This window comes from Dryobates pubescens, chromosome 9 (assembly GCF_014839835.1).
Source record: "Dryobates pubescens isolate bDryPub1 chromosome 9, bDryPub1.pri, whole genome shotgun sequence".
Lineage (NCBI taxonomy): Eukaryota > Metazoa > Chordata > Aves > Piciformes > Picidae > Dryobates > Dryobates pubescens.
In genome coordinates, this window is record NC_071620.1 from 10,229,459 (window position 1) to 10,252,138 (window position 22,680).

Consider the following 22,680-nt stretch of genomic DNA (forward strand, 5'->3'; position numbering starts at 1 on the left):
GTAACACGTAATCCAGATGTAACTGTGCAGTTCATTACAACTGTGTAAACAAAAAAGTATTTCTGTAATGGCACTCTTGAACCAAACCCTGGCATACAGAATCTGAACAGAAGTCAGAAGAAACGTTTCAAAAGACAAGAAAACCCCAGCCTGGAGCACAGACATGAACCTGGCCACAATGGCCCAATTTTCCAAGAGAAAAAAGTGCCCTCAGAATTTTTGCTTGCTTGCTTTCGAGGACGTTTGATCTGCTGGTTTTTTTTCCAAGGCGTCAATCCAGCACATGAGATATTTTTGCTATTAGTGAACAATATGAACAAAGAGTAAATGTCTCTTAATTATGAGCATGTGAGTACCTCCTACTGTGACATTACTAAAGAAGACAAGAGCTGATTTGGAATGTTACTGTCTGGATAGCGTGACACTTGCAGAAGGTATTCCATAGGAAATAAAAGTAAGTTCTTGAGAAATCAAATCCAACATGCTCTAGCATCTTACTTCCCTGTAACAGAAGCAAACAATTTGATCATGAGACATTGTACACACGAAATGCAAGATGAGATTTGAACTTGAAATATACTAATCTCAAACAGAGTTTAAATATTAGCACCTAAAAATGTAATGTTCAGATGTAAAGGATTTTAGTAGCCTTCAGGTCATGCTTGAGTTATGGCTTGCTCGACAGACACAGTTTTGCCAGCAATGTTTTAGTGTTCCATGAGATCCTTTCAACAAAAACCACACAGGTCTGAATGCCACTACCTTTTGCACATGTGCCTTCCATACAGGAAATTTTGCATATGTTCCATCTGTAGGGAGAAGGCCCCACAGTAGCAGGAGGTATAGACAGAGCAAAGAAGTTAGTTATTACAAAATACTGGGAAAACTGGGAGAAGGTGACATAATGACAAGCTGGTATCTTCAACTTAACAGAAAGCTATAAATTCTCTTGTTTAAAAAAAGGCATTCAATGTGCTTACTCACAAGCTGACACAGAGTTCATGCAAGCTATAAAAAACCAAAACAAACCAAAACAAACCCACTCTAAATTTTGCCCTTCAGAAATGCTGCATATATTTAATCCTGAAATAAATGGAGCCCCCCCTCCCCGAAACAACAGGGACCTGATGCACAGATTGACTCAAGCAACATGTAATTGCTTCCACTGTAATGAGAAGTGAGCAGCAGCAGCAAACAGGAAATTTCACTGAATTGTACTTCATTTCAAACACTGTTCAGTCCAGATCCAGGGTCACTTCTAATGACAATAAGACTACATTAAAAAGAAAAAGTTATTTTCTTGGAGGAAGGACATTTTCTTCATAATAGCCTGGATTTACTACATTTCCAGCTGGATCATATCTAGCCACCACAAATGTTGAGCCATCACTAGCAGATGCTTTTCCAACTCCCATCCTTTTTGTGCTCTTCCAAACCATTGCTGTGAAGTGCCCTGACAAAAGGAGACAAACACATGCGTTCATTTTAGGGGCTAAATCTGTAACATCCTCTTTAACACATGAGGGGCAGAGAAAGACAGAACAATATGGAACAGTTTCTTTCTCTAAGGAGAACAAGCTAAGGACATAAACCCCAGCAAACCTCTGTATCAAGTATTTTCACCGTATCACAGAATCACCAAGGTTGGAAGAGACCTCAAAGATCATCAAGCCCAACCTGTCACCACAGACCTCATGACTAGACCATGGCACCAAGTGCCACATCCAGTCCCCTCTTGAACACCTCCAGGGATGACGACTCCACCACCTCCCTGGGCAGCACATTCCAATGGTGAATGACTCTCTCGGTGAAGAATTTTCTCTTCACCTTGAGCCTAAACTTCCCCTGGTGCAGCTTGAGACTGTGTCCTCTTGTTCTGGTGCTGGTTACCTGCACCAACCCCTTCCTGGCTACAACCACCTTTAAGGTAGTTATAGAGAGCAATGAGGCCACTCCTGAGCCTCCAGGCTAAACAATCCCAGCTCCCTCAGCCTCTCCTCATAGGGCTTGTGCTCAAGGCCTCTCCCCAGCCTTGTTGCCCTTCTCTGGACACGTTCAAGTGTCTCAATGTCCTTCTTAAACTGAGGGGCCCAGAACTGGACACAGTACTCAAGGTGTGGCCTAACCAATGTAGAATACAGGGGCACAATGACCTCCCTGCTCCTGCTGGCCACACTATTCCTAATGCAGGCCAGGATGCCATTGGCCCTTTTGGCCACCTGGGCACACTGCTGACTTTGTCCAGATCTGATCTGATCTGGCTCCCAATTATTCCCATCCTATTTATATCCAAAACTACCACTCAATATAAACAACAGCACAGCACATCCAGTGCTGTGGTACTAATCATACCTATAAGACTTCAATTTAGTATTTTATACAAGTTGATTTGCCTTAAAAATAAGTTGCCTTTTAAAAATCTTGGGAGTTGGAGGAGAATTAAACAAACCCACACACTTTGCTTTATTCCTAATTTCTCAGTTTCCTTCTACCCTTCTCTCAGTTTCTTACATAGAACATCAGGAACATTCATGGTTGTTTTTTTCCCCCCCTCCATTTTTTTTTTTTTCCCTAAGAAAAAGAGGTAGATTTTGGAAAAATATCAAACAAGTTGGCTAGCCAATTGCTGTGTTTTTGAAGAGGCAGGGCCCAGTTGGAACTCACCTGTCCCAGAAGAAAAGCCTGGATTTTGAAAGCTGTAATTTTTTATTTCACTGTACCATCTGTCAGCCACATCTTTTCCTGAAAGACAAAAGGAACCTGCTGTGGAATCGTGACTGAAACAGAGATGTGTGTCTCAAATATGGCCTGGCCAGCAGAATCTTCTGTTAATAGGTAGCAAGAACTTCTAGAAACATAGAGAAACAGAGTGTTTACTGAAAAGAGTTTAGGAAATGCAAGTAGCATGGTAGTGTATGTAAATGACCAAATCTCTATTGGCTTGCAATAGCTATCACCACTCACTTATCATAGAATCATAGAATTGTTTAGAAAAGACCTTTAGTGTCATTAAGTCTGACAATAATCCAGCGCTGCCAAGTCCACCAACAAACCATCAGCACCCCATCTATATTTCTTTTAAATACCAACAGGGATGGTGACTCCATCACTTTCCCAAGTGGCCTCTTCCAATGCCTGACAGCCATTTCTGAGAAGTTTTTTCTAGTGTCCAGTCTAAACCTTCCCTGGTGCAACTTGAGGCCATTTCCTCTCATCCTATCACTTGTTACCTGGAAGAAGAGACTGAACCCCATCTCATTATAGCCTCCTCTCAGGGAGTTTTAGCGAATGGGGTCTCCCTTGAGCTTCCATTCCTCCAGGCTAAACAGCCCCAGTTCCCTTAGCTGCTCCTCAGAAGACTTGTGTTCTAGACCCTTCACCAGCTTTACTGCCCTTCCTTGGATGCCCTTCGGCACCACAGTGTCTTTCTTACAGTGAGGAGCCCAAAACTGAACACCCTACTTGAAGCGTGACCTCCCTAGTGCCAAGTACAGGAGAACAAACACTCCCCTAGTCCTGCTGGCCACCCTATTTTTGACATAAACCAGTATGCTCTTGGCTTTTTTGACCATCTGGGCACACTACTGGCTCAAATTTGGTCAAATGTCAACCAGTATCTCCAGGGCCTTTTGTGCAGGGCAGCTTGCCAGTCACTCTTCCTAATTTACTAAGTTGCTAGCAGAATAGAATGGAATGGAATGGAATGGAATGGCATGGAATGGCATGGAATGGAATGGAATGGAATGGAATAGAATAGAATAGAATAGACCAGACCAGACCAGACCAGACCAGGTTGGAAGAGACCATCAAGATCATCGCGTCCAACCCATCATCCAACACCACCTAATCAACTAAATCATGCAACCAAGCACCCTATCAAGCCTCCTCCTGAACATCTCCAATGATGGTGACTCCACCATCTCCCCAGGCAGCCCATTCCAATGGCCAATCACTCTCTCTGTGTAGAATTTCTTCCTAACCTCCAGTCTAAACCTCCCCTGGTGCAGCTTGAGACTGTGTCCTCTTGTTCTGGTGCTGGTTGCCTGGGAGAACAGACCAGCTCCCGCCTGTCTACAACCTCCCTTCAGATAGTTGTAGACAGCAATAAGGTCTCCCCTGAGGCTACTCCTCTACAGGCTAATCAACCCCAGGTTCCTCAGTCTCTCCTCATAGGGCTTGTGTTCCAAACCCCTCCCCAGATTTGTTGCCCTTCTCTGGACACCTTCCAGCAAGTCAACACCCTTCCTAAACCGAGGGGCCCAGAACTGGACACAGGACTCAAGGTGTGGTCTAAAATCAAATACCCTTTTATTTTTTTCACAAGTCAATTACTTTTTGTTAAGCATCTCATGGCATCAATGGTGAGTTCTGCCCAATGCAAACACAGTCCATTAGTTTCTTCCCTGGAGTACCAGGGACTATACAGCCAGCACCGCTTGGCTCAAAGCCTGGCAGACAACCCAGGAAACAGCTGTAGAATCAGGTAGAGTTCATCCTGTTCAGGGAAGATCTTTGCAACAAGCTGCTCGCCTGGTAGAACATAACCCATAAAGAGTGCTGTACTATCACCAAGAGATCAGGAAACAGGACCAATGCTTGGTACTGCTGTTAAAATATTACAAGGCCAAAATAAGAAAAAAACTTTAGACAAGAGAGATTTGTGTGGCATGGCATTTGGATTGAGGTGGGGCAGAAATTCTTTTAGTCCTCAAAGAAATATCCTCCAAAAAACCTTTTGGTACTTTAACACATTATGTTTACTTTTTTTTCTTCTTCTTCTTTTTTCTTCTTCTTTTTTTTTTCTTCTTTTTTTTTTTCTTCCTCTTTTTTTTTTTTTTTTAAATCTTTTCCTTTTTTTATCTTTTTTCCCCTGCCCAGAGCCTTCTGTAACTTTCAGCCTGGAAGATGTTCACAGAATCACAGAGTTAACCAGGTTGGAAAAGACCTTCAATATCATCAAGTCCAACCGATCACCCAACACCACCTAATCAACTAAACCATGGCACTAAGTGTCTCATACAGTCTTATTTTAAACACTTCCAGGGGCAGTGACTCCACCACCTCCCCAGGCAGCCCATTCCAATGGCCAGTGTCTCCTTCTGTGAAGAATTTCTTCCCAACATCCAGCCTAAACTGGAAAATTGTTTTAGAAACATAGAATTGTTGGGGTTGGAGGAGACCTCAAGGATTATCCAGTTCCAACTGCCCTGCCATGGGCAGGGACACCTCACACTACATCAGGTTGCCCAGAGCCACATCCAGCCTGGCCTTAAAAATATCCAGGGATGGGGCTCCTACCACCTCCCTGGGCAACCTGTTCCAGTGTCTCACCACCCTCATGGGGAAGAACTTTTTCCTAACATCCAATCTGAATCTACCCATTTCTATTTTTTTCCACTCCCTCTAGTCCTATCATTACCTGACACCCTGAATGTCCCTCACCTGCCCCTTTTACCCCTCAAATCCCAGAGCACCTGGGCTCTATTGGAGTCTCCTCCCACCCCAGGTGTGGCTGCTTGGCCCTGCCCACCCACTCCCCTTTTTAATCCCCCCCAGGAAGGGCAGAAGCCTCAAGCTGAGCCCATCTGGGCTGAGGGATCCTCCTCTCATCACAGGTTAGTGCCCATGGTGCACACTGGGTGATGGTGGTGGTGACAACAAAGGCCGGGGGGCCTGGTGGCCCCCCGGTTAGTTAGGAAGAGGATTGATGCTCCCTCCTACAATGTTCACAGGTGCTGGCTGGGACTCCTTACTGGGGCTGAGCTCCTCTGTGTGGTATCTTGGCTGGTGAGGGTCTTGCTCTGGGATGGGTGTAGTAACGGTGGTGGTGGAGCAGGAGCTGTTTAGTCAGATGATATTATGCTATTACAATATTTTCACTGGAGGCCCCTTGAGTCTGCTCTCATCATTCAATAAATCTCTGCTTTTGTGCCTCATTTACAGACCATTTCTTCCCCTTCACTGCTTCCTTTCAGAAATAAGGAAGGAAAGGAGGAAGAAAAGCAATAAAACATATCTGGAAAATGCATTCACTTATCAATCAACTCTGAACAGGAAGCCTGCAGGAAGAGGGACCAAAATCTTCCAAAGACCTACCCAGAGAATTACCTGCTTCAGGCAAATAATCTTAAAAAGGTGTCATTGAGGGTTCTGATGTAAAAATATAATCTAAATAGAAAGCAAGCTAAGACACTTTTTGTGTTACTTCCATATGAATTTAAACTCTAGAGGCAATGACTGAGGTGAGTATGACTGACCAAGCAGCAAGATTACATCTGCATCAAGGGAAAATTTATTGATATTTCTTTTTTTTTGAAGAACTAGGGAAATTTTAAGTCTGTCTTCAAATGAGCACAGCTACCAAAAAATAAATGTCTCTGTGGTGTCAGAGATGGCCAAACAATTCTCAAATTTCCCCTTGTCAGCACAGGAGTAATATTTACATACCTCCCTCACCACCACTGAAATATTAGGCAAAGACATTTAGTGACTTAAAATTACATCTCCCTCATCTTGTCATGCTCCTGTCATTAGGCTTCTACATACAGCTTTTACCAGCTCCTGTGTCTTGGAACATCTTTGAAAAGACTTAAGTGAGCATTGCCAGATTTTCTGAGCAAAAGGGCATAAGGACTTCCTCTGCAGGGAGGCCTCCCACCTGGGGATGCAAGTGTATGAAGATATCCTCTTACAGCTCCAGCAAACCAAAGGAAAATGACATTTAGTTTTCCACATTCTCATCAGTAGTTAATCATTCAAATTTGAGTGCTTTATTTTTAGTGGTTCTTACTTAGAACTTGAACCTTTGCACATGTCCACTTTGAGGCACTCTAACTTGGGCTACTACAGGCACTTTAAAAACACATGTGAGGAGCTGCTGCTTGTGGAAAAGTCCTTGTGACCAGTACTCTCTTATGTCATCAAAGGCCTTCACTGACCACAGCTGTGCAAGGACTATAACAGGGGTCAGTGATGTAGCCCTACATGTCTGTGGGTCTCTAAGGATGATGTCTGACAAAGAAATATTCCTTCTTTTTTTCTGTTGAACAGTTAAGGAACCTCACCTGGGTCACAACAACCCCACAGCAAGCTACAGACTTGGGGATGTGTGACTGGAAAGCTGTGACTAGGAGAGGGCTCTGGGGATTCTGGCCGACCATTGATTAAATATGAGTCAGCAGAGTGGCCAAGAAAGCCAATGCATCCTGGCTTGTATTAGAAACACTGTGACCAGCAGGAACTGGGAGGTGATCCTCCCCCTGTACTCAGCACTGGTGAGGCCATACATCAAGTATTGTGTTCAGTTCTGGGACCCTCACTACAGGAAGGATATTGAGGTGCTGGAGTGTGTCCAGGCAAGGGCAACAATGCTTGTGAAGGGCCTGGAGCACATGGCTGATGAGGAGCTTCTGAGGGAGCTGGGGTTGCTCAGTCTGGAGAAGAGGAGGCTGAGGTGAGACCTCATCACACTCTACAGCTACCTGAAGGGAGGTTGGAGCAAGGAGGGGGCAGCCTCTTCTCCTTGGTGTCAAGCAGCAGGACTAGAGGAAATGGTTTCAAGCTGTGCCAGGGGACATTCAGGTTGGGTGCTAGGAAATACTTCTTCACAGAGAGATTTATCAAACACTGGAATGGTCTGCTCAGGGCAGTAGTGGAGTCACCATCCCTGGAGGTGTTTAAGCAGTGTGTGGACCTGGCACTTAATGACATGGTTTAGTGTTGACCCTTCAGTGCTGAGTCAAAGGTTGGACTGGATGATCTGTGAGGTCTCTTCCAGGCGGATGTTTGATTTCTGTGATCAAAAGGAGCAGATTCTGCTAATCTGCAGTGCACCCCACAGAACAGGCAGCACAGAGGGCAGGAGCTCACACCAGAACTTGCAGCTGCTAAGCACTCAGGAGTCAAATGTTACTTCTTTTCCATTACTGATGGTTAGGAAATTCTTGTGTCAAACACTATGGGGGAAAGGGGACAGGTTTTTCCCTGAGCTACATCAATAATGAGATTCCTGCCTAGCATTCCAGGATGTATAACGCAAGGCCAGTTGCTTTCATAGGAAGCTGCCAATGCTGCTAGGCCTGCTGTCGTGAGGAGCAACATCCCTGGTGGACTGTTGGCTGCAGAACAGCAGTGACTCATGCTTTGCTGTTCTCCAGCAAAAAGTCTTAAACTTGCACTGTTCTAGAAGTCAAGACACTGTGTTAACTTCTTTAAAAGTCAATTTCTTCTGAGTGCAGTCTGCTGAAAGAATGGCATCGTCAGCCTGGCAAGCTGGCATTCATTATATGTTATTGAATTAAATGCCCTCTCTTGAGAGGTTTGTGAACTGAGAGCTCTATGAACTTACCCATGCCACTCTGCTTGCTGGGATGTGCTCTCTTTAATACAGTCAATTTACTTTTTCTACATAAAAAAAGGTAGCAAAACCTCTCCTGCTTCCCAAAGTACTTGTTTCAGGAATAACAATAGGTTCCTTCTTTCCTTGCTCTCCCTGCAGCAAACAAACCCTCTAGACCTGTTTTACTGTTCAAGTCTGTAACACAAATAAATATCTGTTTGTTTCCTACTCATATTAAGGCTAAAATTAAGACAAAAAAATAAAAAGTATGAGAGGCAATCTTTGTACAATATAAGACGAAAAGAAAAAACATGCAGATCAGCCTGTCCCACACTAGACTGCAATGTTGTGAAGGATTTAGGTGTGTTTGTGGTAAGCTGGGTAGAACAGACATACAGAATGTGGTTACAGATATATCATGCCTTATGTATTTCAGGGAATCACAGAACATAGCTGGTTAGAAGGGGCCTCGAAGATCATCCAGTCCCAACCTTCAACCCAGCACTGAAGGGTCAGCACTAAACCGTGTCCCTAAGTGCCAGGTTCACACGTCATTTGAATATCCCCAGGGATGGGGACTCCCCCACTGCCTTGGGCAGACCATTACAATGTTTTATAACCCTTTCAGTGAAGAAGTATTTCCTTATATCCAGCCTAAAACTTCTCTGGCTCTGCTTATAACCATTTCCTCTAGTCCTGTCACTTGACACCAAGAAGAGGCTGCCGCCTCCTCACTCCAACCTCCCTTTAGGTCATTGTAGAGAAAGATGAGGTCTCAATTCAGCCTCCTCTTCTCCAGACTGAACAACCCCAGTTCCCTCAGATGCTCCTCAGGAGGCCATGTGTCCTTTGCCAGCCTTGTTGTCTTTCTCTGGACACACTACAGCACCTCAATATCCTTCCTGTAGTGAGGGTCCCAGAACTCAACACAATACTTGAGGTATGGCCTCACCAGTGCTGATTACAGGGGGATAATCACCTCCCTGTTCCTGCTGGTCACAGTGTTTCTGTTCTAGTGCTTAAGTTACTGTATTCTGTAAGCAGTATTTTTACAGATGTGGGAGTGCATTCCCACTGCTACCAGAATTTAATCCCTTCTGTTAGTGTATCAGTGTGATAGAGCATAAAGGCAGCTCAGGAGAAAGTTACCCCTGCTCTGCTTACCTAGGCTCCAGGCAACAAGAACTTTAAATCTCTGTTATTGAAACATTGCAGGACACAGACACTTTGACAAACACTGTGTCTTGTCATCATTCTTTAAAGAAATTTGAGAATATCATCATGTGAAAAGCTGGGAACTCTAATTCAGTGAAGATGGCAATGGCATCAGTAAGACTACCTTAGTCTTGTACATGAAGACAACAAGCATAGCTGGGTAGCACAATCTATGAGGTGTGAATTCTCAGCCTTTGTAGGTGAAAGCTTGCAAGTTACTGCAGCCAGGCAGTGAAAGCCTAGAAGCTGATAGCTGTGCTCCATCTTTCACATGCAGGATCAGATTATTATACAGCATTACTGTCATCCTCCTTTAATTAAGAGGGTCATCACATCATGGGCTAAGAGAAATGCAAAACGAGCTTGTTCCTGGGAAATGAGAAGATGAGCAAAGGACCAGACAACTTTTGACAGACTGTCTTGAAATCATGTTAAAGAAGTGGCCTGGAAGAGAGGGAATGCCTTCTGTCATATGCCACAGGAGGTGCAGGGTGTCCTATGCAGAAGTTATTATTAGGTACCTGCTTGTCTTCTCCTGTGGTGAGTAAACTTGCTCTCTTTTCCTCTGAAAAACTTTTCTTCCGATTCTTTGCCCTTGGGGAGCAGTAAACAATGCAGTGGTGGGACACAAGCCAAGTGACAGCTGATACACAGGGGACTAAAGAAAAACTCTGTTTTAATCCTAGTAACACTCAGGCTTTCAGAAGTAGAACAACAGATAGGTCAGCAGAGCACTGAGCCTACCTGCTTTAGCAGCAACATGCATCCCTTGGACTTGCTGGTTCAGAGAACTGACCACATCATTTCCCTTGGAAGTCATTATCACACAGCAAGTGATGCAGTTAGATTTAGTGTCCATTTCCCCTCTATTTCAATGTTTCACTGGAAACAGCTCCCACTCCCACAGAAGCTCTCCCAAAACAGGGGCTGGTCACTGCTCAAAATGCATTTCACTCAGAAGGAAAGAGCACAGAAACCTCTCTCCCACCCCTCATTCCTGATCATAGCAAAGTCATAGAAGTTTACTTCTCTCCCAAAGCATGCAGATCTGTCTTACAGTCAGTGCTGCAGCTCCACTCACAGAACTGCTGTTCTCTTCAAACACCCTTCCTGTCTGTGTAGCTGCAAACCCCATTTAGCCTTTAAAAAACTCCTCTATGGATACAGTTTCACTCCACTCTCCTATAGTGATAGCTGACTGATGACTTGCTCCCTTAGGCTTACCAGATGTTCATTTCAGAACAGGCTGAATCTCACCCTAACAAGTTTGATCAGTACCATGCCTTGCATAGAAATTTGGTGCAGAAATTCTTGAATTAGTGTCCAAGTACAGTTCTGCCCAAAACAAAAATCAGCACAGTGGTTTTATTTTAGTCACCCAAGCTATAAGCTTTCCATGTGGTCACACTGACCATGCCTCAAGCTGCCTCATATGGTCAGAGGATTAATCATATGGGGGTGGTCCTCGCATAGGACTAACAATTCTGGTGTAAAGTTCTTCTGTTGTACCACTCTGTGCAGACTAGAGAGGTGTCCCACCACTGCATTGTTTACTGCTCCCCAAGAGTTAAAGAATCAGAAGAAAAGTTTTTCAGAGGAAAGAAAGCAAGTTTACCCCCTAGGTACCTACTTGTCTCCTCATGTGGTGATAACTTCCATGTAAGATACCGCTCATCTCCTGTAGCATATGACAGATACAAGGCATTCCCTTCACTTCCAGGACACTTCTTGAACATGATTTCAATAAATACACTGCATCTAAACAGGTGTGCCAGTACTCTTGCCTGACCATTCTCTCATCAGTTGTCCTGTTGTTTCATTACATTGTATTTCTAACTGTTCTCCTGGGTGATGAATGGGGATGTCAGTGCTAACAGCTGACATCAGACTAGGGGCTGCAGAACCCTAGGTGCCTGTGGTGCCAGCCCCTGGAGCACAAGCACGACTGCATGTGCCTGAACAGTAGAATAGAGTAGAATAGAATAGACCAGACCAAGTTGGAAGAGACCTTCAAGATCATCATGTCCAACCCATCATCACCTAATCAACTAAACCATGCAACCAAGTGCCCCATCCAGTCTCCTCCTAAACACCTCCAGTGATGGCAACTCCACCACCTCCACGGGCAGCACATTCCAATGGCCAATCTCTCTATGAAGAATTTCTTCCTAACATCCAGCCTAAACCTCCCCTGGTGCAGCTTGAGTCTGTGTCCTCTTGTTCTGGTGCTAGATGCCTGAGAGAAGAGACCAGCCGCCGCCTGTCTACAACCTCCCTTCAGGTAGTTGTAGACAGCAATAAGGTCACCCCTGAGTCTCCTCTTCTCCAGGCTAAGCAACCCCAGCTCCCTCAGCCTCTCCTCATGAGGCTTGTGTTCCAAACACCTCACCAACTTTGTTGCCCTTCTCTGAACACATTCCAGCAAGTCAACATCTTTCCTAAACTGAAGGGCCCAGAACTGGACACAGTACTCAAGGTGTGGCCCAACCAGTGCAGAATGACCTCCCTGCTCCTGCTGGCCACACTGTTCCTGATACAGGCCAGGATGCCATTGGCCCTCTTGGCTGCCTGGGCACACTGCAGGCTCATGTAAAGCTGGAGGAGCTGGCAAGCCAGTGATGTGCTCTGAGAGGAGTCAGCGCAGAAGTGTGTGGCCACCACAGTGACAGGGGATGACTGGCTGGTGGCCAGGGAGGTGCATGTGTGTGAAATGTACTCTACTGGCAGCTGAAGTACAGCTGCAGCCTCAGGGGTTGGTACTTCCAGGTGCAAGCAGCTGGGGAGACCAGGATCTAGGGGCAGCTACTGGGCAGACTGGATGTCTGAGCTTGACTGCTGCAGGGATCCACACTGGGATTTTATTTTTCTTACTCAGAACTATACATACACATGCATACATACACACAACTGACTGCTATAAAAATATAGACCATTCCTATTAAAGAAAAACATTACTGGGAAATAATACTATGTCTGTATGTATAAACAAATACATATTTTTGTGTACATCTATAGTCCTGTAACATACTGCATTGCAATTAGCCAAAAGAGGGAAGAGGATGAGGCCACTTGTGCTGTTCATTTTAATGTTGTTCTGATCTGTGCATATGTACACAGGTAGAGCTGTATCTGTGTGTTTGTGTGTGCAAGCCTAGGAATACCTGCTCAGCCTCACTTCTGGGAACACAAGGCTGTGGCAGCCTGACCACTGTGTTAAGCTCGCCCTAACATTTAATTTCTCTGGCCCCAGCCAAAGGACCCTTAAATCTTCAAGTAATCCCCTGGAGTAAGTTGCTAAAACCCACATTTTTTGTGCAAGGATGGGCAACAGCATGGTGATGTACTTAAACGCTGAGCTTTGGGGTACCTAGAGTTTCTCAAACATCATTTTAGCTTTTGTTATCACAACCTTCCTTCCACCAATCTGAGGTGAAAGAAGGTAGATTGAAATTTGCCTCACACATAAAAACATCTAACTAGCCTGAAATCAGACTAATGGTTTTAGAAGGTGATCCCCTACTTCCAGCATTCCTTATGCAGGTCCTTATTTTATTTACAGTACTGTATAAGACTGGTGCAAGCAAGAGATGCATCAAGGCAGGCTCTCAGTCAGAGCATGCTCCTCCAGGGCTGGAGCATAGAGTGCCTGTGCTGCTCTGCCCACTGATCTCAACCTGTAGGCAGACCCAGGCTCATTCTGGAACAGTTTTGGGTGATAACATTCAGTGAATTTCTCTTATGAACTCTCTACAGTTCTTAAGCTGCAGTATATTCACAGGCAACATGGCACATTCCTCACGACCACACCAGCCATCCCCATCAGAATTCAGTCATCCAGTGCTTGCCTTCAGCCTGCCAACACATGAGAGATGAGACAAGGCATCCTGAGAAGCCTGACACTGCAGCTGCCAAGGCAGGCTGTGGTCTCTCACATTAGTGGCAGATGACAGTTCACTTATTTGAACGCAGACAAAGAGAAGTCTGCCACGGAGCAGCTCCTGCAGGACCGGAGGGAGGAAACAGCTGTCAAATATTTCTTGGATTACAGGGATAAACATATTTCCAGCAATAGCTTTAGGCTATGTAACTCCAAAGTCCTGAATACAATTCAAGGTATTCTTGTACCAGGAGAGGAGTCAAACTAGAAAGCTTTTATAGTTGAAAGCTTGTATTTTCTCTGAAAGAAGAAATGCATCTTCTGGCACAACTACAGAACTCAGTAGGAGCCAAAATAAACAATAGCATCACTTTTTAGAGAGAATACAGAGTATGCTGGAGGTTTATTGTGTTTTGCTTTATCTGGGAAAGAAACCAGAGGACACTGCCTGCCTTTGTTAAGCCCTTGAATGGATGCCTTAATACAAGTTTCAGCCTCATTGAGCAGGGTACAAATTAACTCTCCAAAGGGAACTACATGAGAAAGAGGAAGAATGAACCAGCTCCACAGAGGTGAAGACTAAGCCCAGATGAGAGAACAACCTTCTTTGAAGAACTAGTTTTCTCATTCTGGTACTTTGACTGATCCTGCTACACAGGAAATGCAGAAGTGTTTTACAGAACAAAAGAGGATGTGACTTAATTTTCTCAGCAAGACATTCAATCTTGTGGATTAAAAAAAAAATAGCAACAGAACTGCTCAAAACTGGCAAGTTATGTATGGAAAGAGTGCACTGAAGAACAACAAATGGGATCCAGAAAAAGGCAGGATACAATTTATGGAAGGATTCATGGGTTTTGTTTCCAGCTCTCTAAGTGGGAATTCTGCAACTCCAACCTCAGGGGAAGGAGCCCAGGCCATTAACACAAACAAGATGGAAGAAGTAAGCTCAGTCAATGAGTCATAGGCTCTATGCAAACTTTGCCATACATCTGTGTTTTCCCATGCTGCTCTGAACCCTTGCCTCAGACTCTGGCAATGGACAGAATGCCAAATATGAGCAGATCAAATTGTATTTTCCACCCTGGGCTTCTCTTTCAACATGAAAATGTACCCACTGGGGACTGGACTTGGCACTTGCAGAGGAATCAAGCAGTGTCCTTGAGTCTAAAAGTCACTAAAAAATTCCAGGTCCTTCAAACAGAGCCTCTAGAATGAACAAATGAGCTTCTGTCTCCCTGAGGCTCTACTGGAAATTTTAAGGGTAGATGGGAATAAAGAAAGCAAGTGGTCACTTTTAATACATTCTACCTGCTGTCTCAGCAGGCTGACATGAGCCCTGCCCTCTTGAGGGGGTAGGAGGCAAGAGTCTGCTGAACATTGGTCTGATTGAGGGCCCACCACAAGCTGTCAGCTCCTCAAGCATCAGAACTGAAGGCTGCCAGTTCTATGTTGCATTTATGACCAGGAAGTATATGGAGTATTTTTGTCTTCAAAAGTGAAGCCATGGTAAAGGGCTCACATCCCATTGCCTAACAGCAGAAGAGAGTAGATGCCTGACACATTAGCCTCTGTCACTTTAGTGTCTGCCCCTGCCCTGGTTTTGTCCCCACAGAAACTGCTGTGTAGTACATAGTGGCCATTTCTTCTATCCTTCTCACACAGCTGGCCTGCAGTCAGGACCTTCTTTGGCTGGGGAAAACTAAGGGTGGAAGTAAAGTACAGGGCATTGACAGCTTCTTCTCTCTGCCCATAGACATACAAGTACCACTCAACACAGCTTCACAGCAGGGACATATGGAGCAGCCTAGTTGTCAAGCCCTGCCTCCAGAAGGACATAGCACACTACCGAACAGTCCCTTTCCCACCATGTGCCTACACGTGCTTCTAGTCTTCAGTACACACAGGTGACTGCAAGCCACCATCCCATTTGCAGGAAGCCTGGGCTGGACTGGGCAGTAGCAGACATTTTGGATGTAGATGACTTGCCAGGACTCTTGCAACCACTCACAGCCCAAAGTACATGAGACAGGCCTTTTACCCTGTGTCTGTGAGACAAGAGAAGAAAGCAAGAGAAGAAAGCTTACCTGGTTGGTCATAGGATGCCCATGCTAGGTTTTCTCCACATTTTCCATTAGCAGACTCGGAGCTGTGTTTGAGGACCCTGGTGGCAGCCAGTTCTTCTGCATACCTACCAAAGTAAGCCACACATTGAGGCATGGACCACAGCCACAGTGAGAGAAGAGGAGGAGATGTAAGAGGAATAGGAAGAGATGAAAGCAAAGAATTTTGCAGGAAGGTGGTGGTTTAAGTCCAGTTACACAGATGCGAAGCCTTGAAGCCAGGGATGCTTGAAGCTTGCATAGATCTAGGAGTTAGGCAAAGGCAAAGCCTAGAGGCCATTTTCCTGTCTTTCTTGAGCATCCGTGTCACTACTGAGGATGGCCTAGAATAAATCAAAGGGCAGATCTTCCCCCACCGTGCTCTGCCCAGTACATGGAAAGCCACCAGCCATCCATAGCTGCAGCTGCTGGTGGAAATGGCAGTACCTGAAGGCAATTGCTACAGGTGTCACCTGACATTTCCAAGCACCTTGTGGGAGTAACTTACAAGTTCTAAGTGAGACAGAAAAGAAATCAAAGCAGGGATTCATCCAAAGCAAGTGTAAAAACCCCTACATTTACAAATGAACAGAAGTCAAATGCAAAACAAGAGCAATGTGCCAGGTGAGAGCACTGAAGAGAAGGAGACCACAGGGAGAATCTGAGGCAACAACTGTGTGCACCAACACAGGGATAATCAGCACTGTTTCTATAGAAGCTGATGTGTGAGAGTGTGGGATGTATTTTACTGTCTTATGGTAACAGAGTTAAGAACAGCATCACATGAAATACAATTACACTCTTTATTTGCTGTGCTCTTGTGAGATCTCCATCTTGAATACTGCATTCAGTTTTAGTGTCCCCATCATAAGAAGGACACACAGCTGTGGGAGTGAGTCCAGAGGAGGGCCACAAAGATGATCCAGGGGCTGAAAAACTTCTATGAGGACAGGCTGATTGTCTCAGCCTGGGATTGTTCTGCCTAAAAGAGAAGACTCCAGGGGCACCTTAGAGCTGCCTTCCAAATACCTAAAGGGATCCTACAGAAAGGCTGGACAAGGACTTTTCATAAGGGTGTCTAGCAATAGAGGGATGGTTTTAAGCAGAGGGAGAATAGGTTTAGATTGGATCTTAGGAAGAAGTTCTTCAGTATGAGGGTGGTGAGACTCCGGAATAGGCTGCCCATGGAGGTTGTGGATGCCTCCTCCTGGGGCTGTTTAAGGCCAGGCTGGATGAGGCTTTGAGCAGCTGAGTCAAGTTGTGAGGCATCCCTGCCCAGAGCAGGGAGGTTGGAATAGATGATCTCTAAAGGTCCCTTCCAACCTAAGCCATTCTATGATTATTCAGCATTGGAAAATCTTCAATACAGAGACAATGAAAATGTAAAGACCATTTGTTATTTCCCATGGCAAAAGAAATAGTATGTTACACACAGAACCATCAGGTCACAGGTGTAAAAGTCAAGCAAGACACAGCACTTTTTCTGCACTGTGCAGAAGTCACTGCTATGGAACAACACAGACAAAGTGCAGATGGGTTTGAAAACAAGCTGGACAAGTTAACAGTGTGGGGGGGGGTATGTGGAATCTGCAGGGCTTATTAAACAATGGCAACAAAATAATGAGGATACAAATCTACTGCTTAGAAGAAGACAAATAATATCCAGGAGAAACCTGTAATTTCTGGTAGAAGGTAACAGACAAAAGATCACCACATTGGCTTTGTCCTGCTCCTCCTTCCCTAGTCATGAGTTACTGGCATCTGCCAGAAAAAGGAGATTTGCCCAGCTGAACATTTTGGCCCAAGCTAGTACTTCAGTCATTAGGTTCTCATTTCCTTCCATTCTATCCTCCTACCAAAACAAAACAAAACCCAAACAAACAAATCCACAACTATTTAGCTATCACCATTAATTTAGGAATAATGAAAACCAGGCACTTGTCAGTCTACTAGATCCTGAACTAGAGGATCTCTAGATGCTCCTTCATGCCTTAGGTCACTGCAGCACTGTGATCTAAGGAGGATTCCCACTTCCTAAGCAAGACACAAGACTGGAACAAAGCACACCTTGCACACAGCTAAAGTTGCCAAGGATTTGAGACAAAGGGTGATTAATACCTCAGGCTCAGTTGAAAGTTTGGGATTTGCATTTGAGATCATCACCCTATGCTTCATTACAGTCAGAGATAAACAGACACCTGCTGAGAGTGACTCATCTCATGCTAAAGCCGGGATCCAATAGTCAGTTCATCTAACCTGTCACAATCATGGGAACTGAAAATAGTCAGAAACAGGACATTTTCAACAAAGACAGAGAAGTACTGAAAAGTACCCAGAGATATACTAAAAAAAAAAATAAGATATACCTAAAGAAAAGTTGAAGTTCTCTGAATTTAAGATTATGTAAAATCTGTCTTGACAAATAAGAGATTCCTTATATTTTGTATCTTCTATCCAGATTGAATCATTCCTGCTTCCCACACTCAACCAGTTCTACTAACCTCCAAACAGGCACTTTAAATTCTTACAAATTAAGTTACAGACCACAACCAAAGTTTTCCTATTGTTATTCATCACAGCAAGGAAAGTCAGCTGAGACCAGAGAGGACTGAGAGGAATTCCAGAAGGATCTAAAAATACCCAGCAAGGGTAATGGCACACTTAGAGATAAATGTGGAGCAATGCATCTTTGACAGAATAATCTGAGCTATTCATAAGAGTTAACTTGTTCAAAGCAACTGTAGCCCTTTGGAGACACACAAGGGTTATTGACAAGTCAATGACATTTCTTCTTGGTTGTGAGACATCATATAAAGAAAAACAAAGCAGCCCTTTGAAGAGCAGAAGGAAACCCCCAGAAGATTACCAAGGTATGTGAATGAGTCACTGGCATTCCATCTCTTAGTAATACTGTATCCAGTTATCATGGCTTCCCAAGGGGAAAAAAAAGTGTCAAAAAAGGAGACAGAAACAGATTTTCCTGCTTCCAGACCAGGTACTTTGTGCATTGTATAGCACAATGCCTAGCACACAGGTATGATAGCACAACACTACTCTGGGACAGTAAATCAAGTTTTGGATCAGCTGTAGCCTCTCAGGCTCCCAGTCAGCTGGTATAGAGAAGTCTGTATGGTTATGGTGGAAAGCCTAACCAGAGGTGAGAGCTCATGTCTGCAGAGATCAAACTGGCAGTTGACTGCCAGTAACTATTCAGCTATTCTGAGTAGTGGAATCAGCATTTACTCCTTCATGTATCCCCTTTGTATTGTCTGGGAAAATAAACATGAAAAAATTCAAACCCACTTTGAAAAAGGTTGCTGTAAAGGGAAAAGAAATAATCTGGTTGCCATCTCTATAGCAAAGAGGACAAGCAGTATGAGACTCAAATTTCTGTAATGAAGACTTAAGTCAGAGAGCAGGAAGATGGACCCACTCTATGTTAGCATACCGCTTCAGCACTGGTGAAGAGGTGAGACATATTCTTCCTGGCAGAACAGAAAGCAGAGTATACTGACTTTGCTTTTGGACCAGGGAGATGGACAATTTGATCTGGAACTACCTCCTCATGATTCCATTTATCTTACACCAGTTATCACTTCCTACCATGAAACAGTTCTTTTCTCACTATTTCAGCAGCAGTGGACATTCCCTTTCACATGACAACACATCAGCTGACAGAGGTGGTGGTGAAGTACGTTTTAGGCAACTGCTCTCTGCAAAGGAGACATATCAGCATAAACAGATGCAGCCCATGTCTGGAAAAAGGTGCAAAAAGGATTTATACAGTTGTGGCCACAGAAGAGCCCATGTGACCAGCTGGTGCTGTGTGTTAGAGAAAGAAGGCATGACAAGAGCTGGGCAGGGAGACAGAAACAGTAAAGTCCCTCACTTTCCACCCAGTAAGTCTTCATTAGATATAAGCATGTCAAAAGGTAAATATTTTTGCAGAATGCACAATCAAACCTAACAGATAAGCATCACAAATCTCATTAGAGAAAAGAACCGAACTCACTGTTGGGCTCCTCTGTTTAACTTCTTGCAGAGTTTTAATGGGGGGACTCCGTGTTTCTTCCTGTAGTCATTGTGAGCTTTCAAGATGTCTTCAGCAAATTGTTTGGAGGCTGAAATTACATCAGAAAAAAATTGGAAAAGTCTGTCAAATACAGACATTAGTGAAGACAGAAAAAAGCATTCCCTTGAGCTTAGATAATGGTGCACGCTGAATTGAAAACCAGAAGAATACCACCCTCATTACCTGGGAGTAGGATGAAATGAACCCCTAATGCCTTCCATTCAGGAACTGAGACACTGCCATTGGGATGGTACAGTCTCATTAAAAGTTGAAGAAAAGTGTGAACCTTGTTCCTTTCCTCAATAGCAAGGTGATTTAAAGTTAGTTTGACTGACTTTCATGTTAAGATTAAAGTGCACTGCATCACCACTGCAGAGAAGTCTTCTAGTGAGTGACAAAGAGGTTCTTTAAGGGGATGCCTTAAAATTGCAAATTATTATCACTGGATGCAAGAATTTTATGTATTAGTCAAGACACAACAGAAAATAGAGCCACTAAAATATGTAGCACTCTGCAAACACTTTGAAACACACACCACTCTTTGTAATTCATTATAGTACAAATACACTGACATCTCAAAACGCACCTTTATTGGGCTCCAGGCAAATCAGACTATCATAGTATCAGTCAGGGTTGGAAGCGACCACAAGGATCATCTAGTTCCAACCCCCCTGCCATGGGCAGGGACACCCCACACTAGATCAGGCTGGCCAGAGCCTCATCCAGCCTGCTCTTAAACACCTCCAGGGACGGAGCCTCAATCACCTCCCTGGACAACCCATTCCAGGGTTTCACCACTCTCATGGTGAAGAACTTCCTCCTCACATCCAGTCTGAATCTACCCACCTCCAGCTTCATTCCATTCCCCCTAGTCCTATCACTACCTGATATCCTGAGAAGTCCCTCCCCAGCCTTCTTGTAGGCCCCCTTCAGATACTGGAAGGCCACAATTAGGTCACCTTGGAGCCTTCTCTTCTCCAGACTGAACAGCCCCAACTCCTTCAGTCTGGAGAGGTGCTGCAGCCCTCTGATCATCCTCGAGGCCCTTCTCTGGACACCTTCCAGCACCTCCATATCCCTCTTGTAATAGGGGCTCCAGAACTGGACACAGTACTCCAGGTGGGGTCTCACCAGAGCTGAGTAGAGGGGGAGAATCACCTCCCTGCTGGCCACACTTCTCTTGCTGCAGCCTGGGATGTGATTGGCTTTCCGGGCTGCAAGTGCACACTGAGAGCTCGTAATAATTGTTCATAAACAAGTGATCAGGAAATAAATGACTGCTCAGGGTTTGTTTCTTTGTTTGTTTTTAACCCCCTGTGCTAGAGTGTATTCTGTAAACACCTGAATTCCAAAGTTACTGCAGAGCTTCAACAAATTTGCTCCTGTTTGTACCATGATAAACTTGGGACTTTCAGTGGTACAACACAGAGGGCAGGTGACAAGTCACTGTGTAATTCACCTTGATGGCAATTTCATTACCTCCTTCCATGACTTTGCTGATTTTTTTGATTGTTTGTTTGGTTGGGTTTTTTTGCTGAGATTTAGAGAAAAAACTCAACATGTTCCCTGGCACTGGCACTTTTAGGAGAAATCTGAAACAGGGTATGGGGCAGTTGTAGATGTATGGCTAGCAATGTCAAATCAGAAAGTCAAATCAGTTTTTACTTTCCCTGTGTTACTGAAGCTTCTGAACAGGCCAAGACATTGTTCAGTATTTACTCCACTTTTACCATGACACAGGTTTCTACATTTATTAATGACTCATCAGCTTAATTTCTGAACATCCTAAGTAGCACTATTATCACCATTTTCCTGTAAGAGGCTTCGGAAGCTGAAATAGACCTCATGACTAGAAAGTGTTTCCTGTTACTAAGCTTAGCTTTCTCAACTTCCCCTCACTGCTCAGTCCTAACAGCTATCATCAATCACTCTCCCCTTTATCAGTGTGTGCACTATTCTGTTTGTAGAGCTGTCAGTTTGCACACACTGCTCTTGTAGCTTTTTCCTAAGGTGATTACTCAACCCCCACTCCTGCCTATTCTCAGAGTTGTGTCCAGTTTCTCGAAGAGCTTAAGGCTAACACAGCAGCCTAAGACAATCTTGATCTCCAGTGCATGTACAAAGTCATTGCTGTTCTACACAATACCTTAAACCTTTTGAGCACAGTCTGAGGCTGAGTTGACCTTTTCCAGACCATGGTTTCAGGGTAGATCTTTTGGTATAAAATTGTTGGCACAAGACAGAAACAGAAACCTTGTTGAGTAAGATGCTATCTGCCCAACATCTTCCACCTCTTAGGTTTTCCTTCCATTTTGCTGCAGATCACACCAAGCAGGTACCTCCACTCTGGTGTTTAAACACTCATGCATCCTTTTGCTCACAATCCTGTCCCATTGCTTTTATTGCCATTGCTCCCAGTTGACTTATTTCATCAGGCCACAGTCCTAAACCTCTCATTTGCTGCATCATGCAGGGGCCTGGCCTGTTTCTAAGGCATCTGCCATAGGTTACTGAGGAGAGCAAGCCTACATCCAATTCACTTAATTTCACTGATGTAGGGGGCTGTTTCCAGCAGGGAAATTTTAAGACATCCTGCAGATCAAAGAAGTTGAGAGACAGCTTTGGAAGTTTCAGCATATACTCCAGAATGCATTTTTCTGCACAAGACCATCTTAAAGTTTGTGGCTGTTATCTCCTAGACTTATCATCTCATCCACCCAGCATTAAATGGTAGATAAGCAATCTGACCTGCAAGCACAAAAGCTTCTATTCAAGTTATTTGCTTTTCATGACAATACCAAATTCAAATTCTGAGAAGAAAAGGTTGACTGAAATGCAGGCTTTGTCAACCCACAATCCATACATCAACAGAAGTATTGCATAATCAGCTCTGAGTTATTATTTTGACTTTAAAAGACCAAAAAGGCATGGGAAAAAATGAGTTTCTTCTAGCCATGGCAGACATCACTCTGCTGTCCCTAGAGAGCTTCCATCCCACCCTTCCCTCAAAGGTGGCTGCTTCAGAAACACATATCTACCGTGACTCAAGCTCATGTGCTACCCACCTCCCTCTCTG

General features: G+C 44.3%; 1 protein-coding gene across 1 annotated transcript in view; it reads right to left on the bottom strand.

Moving 5' to 3' along the window:
- Window positions 1–290: 290 nt before the first annotated feature.
- Window positions 291–22,680, bottom strand: part of GLIPR2 (GLI pathogenesis related 2) — a 35,553-nt gene continuing 13,163 nt past the window's right edge. Inside the window, exons 2-5 of the mRNA XM_054164207.1 lie at window positions 19,545–19,653; window positions 15,518–15,621; window positions 2,665–2,742; window positions 291–1,453 (exon numbers count right to left, since the gene is read on the bottom strand). Of these exons, the coding sequence (XP_054020182.1) occupies window positions 1,293–1,453; window positions 2,665–2,742; window positions 15,518–15,621; window positions 19,545–19,653 (452 nt within the window). The 3' untranslated portion in view covers window positions 291–1,292. The remainder of the gene's footprint in view (window positions 1,454–2,664; window positions 2,743–15,517; window positions 15,622–19,544; window positions 19,654–22,680) is intronic.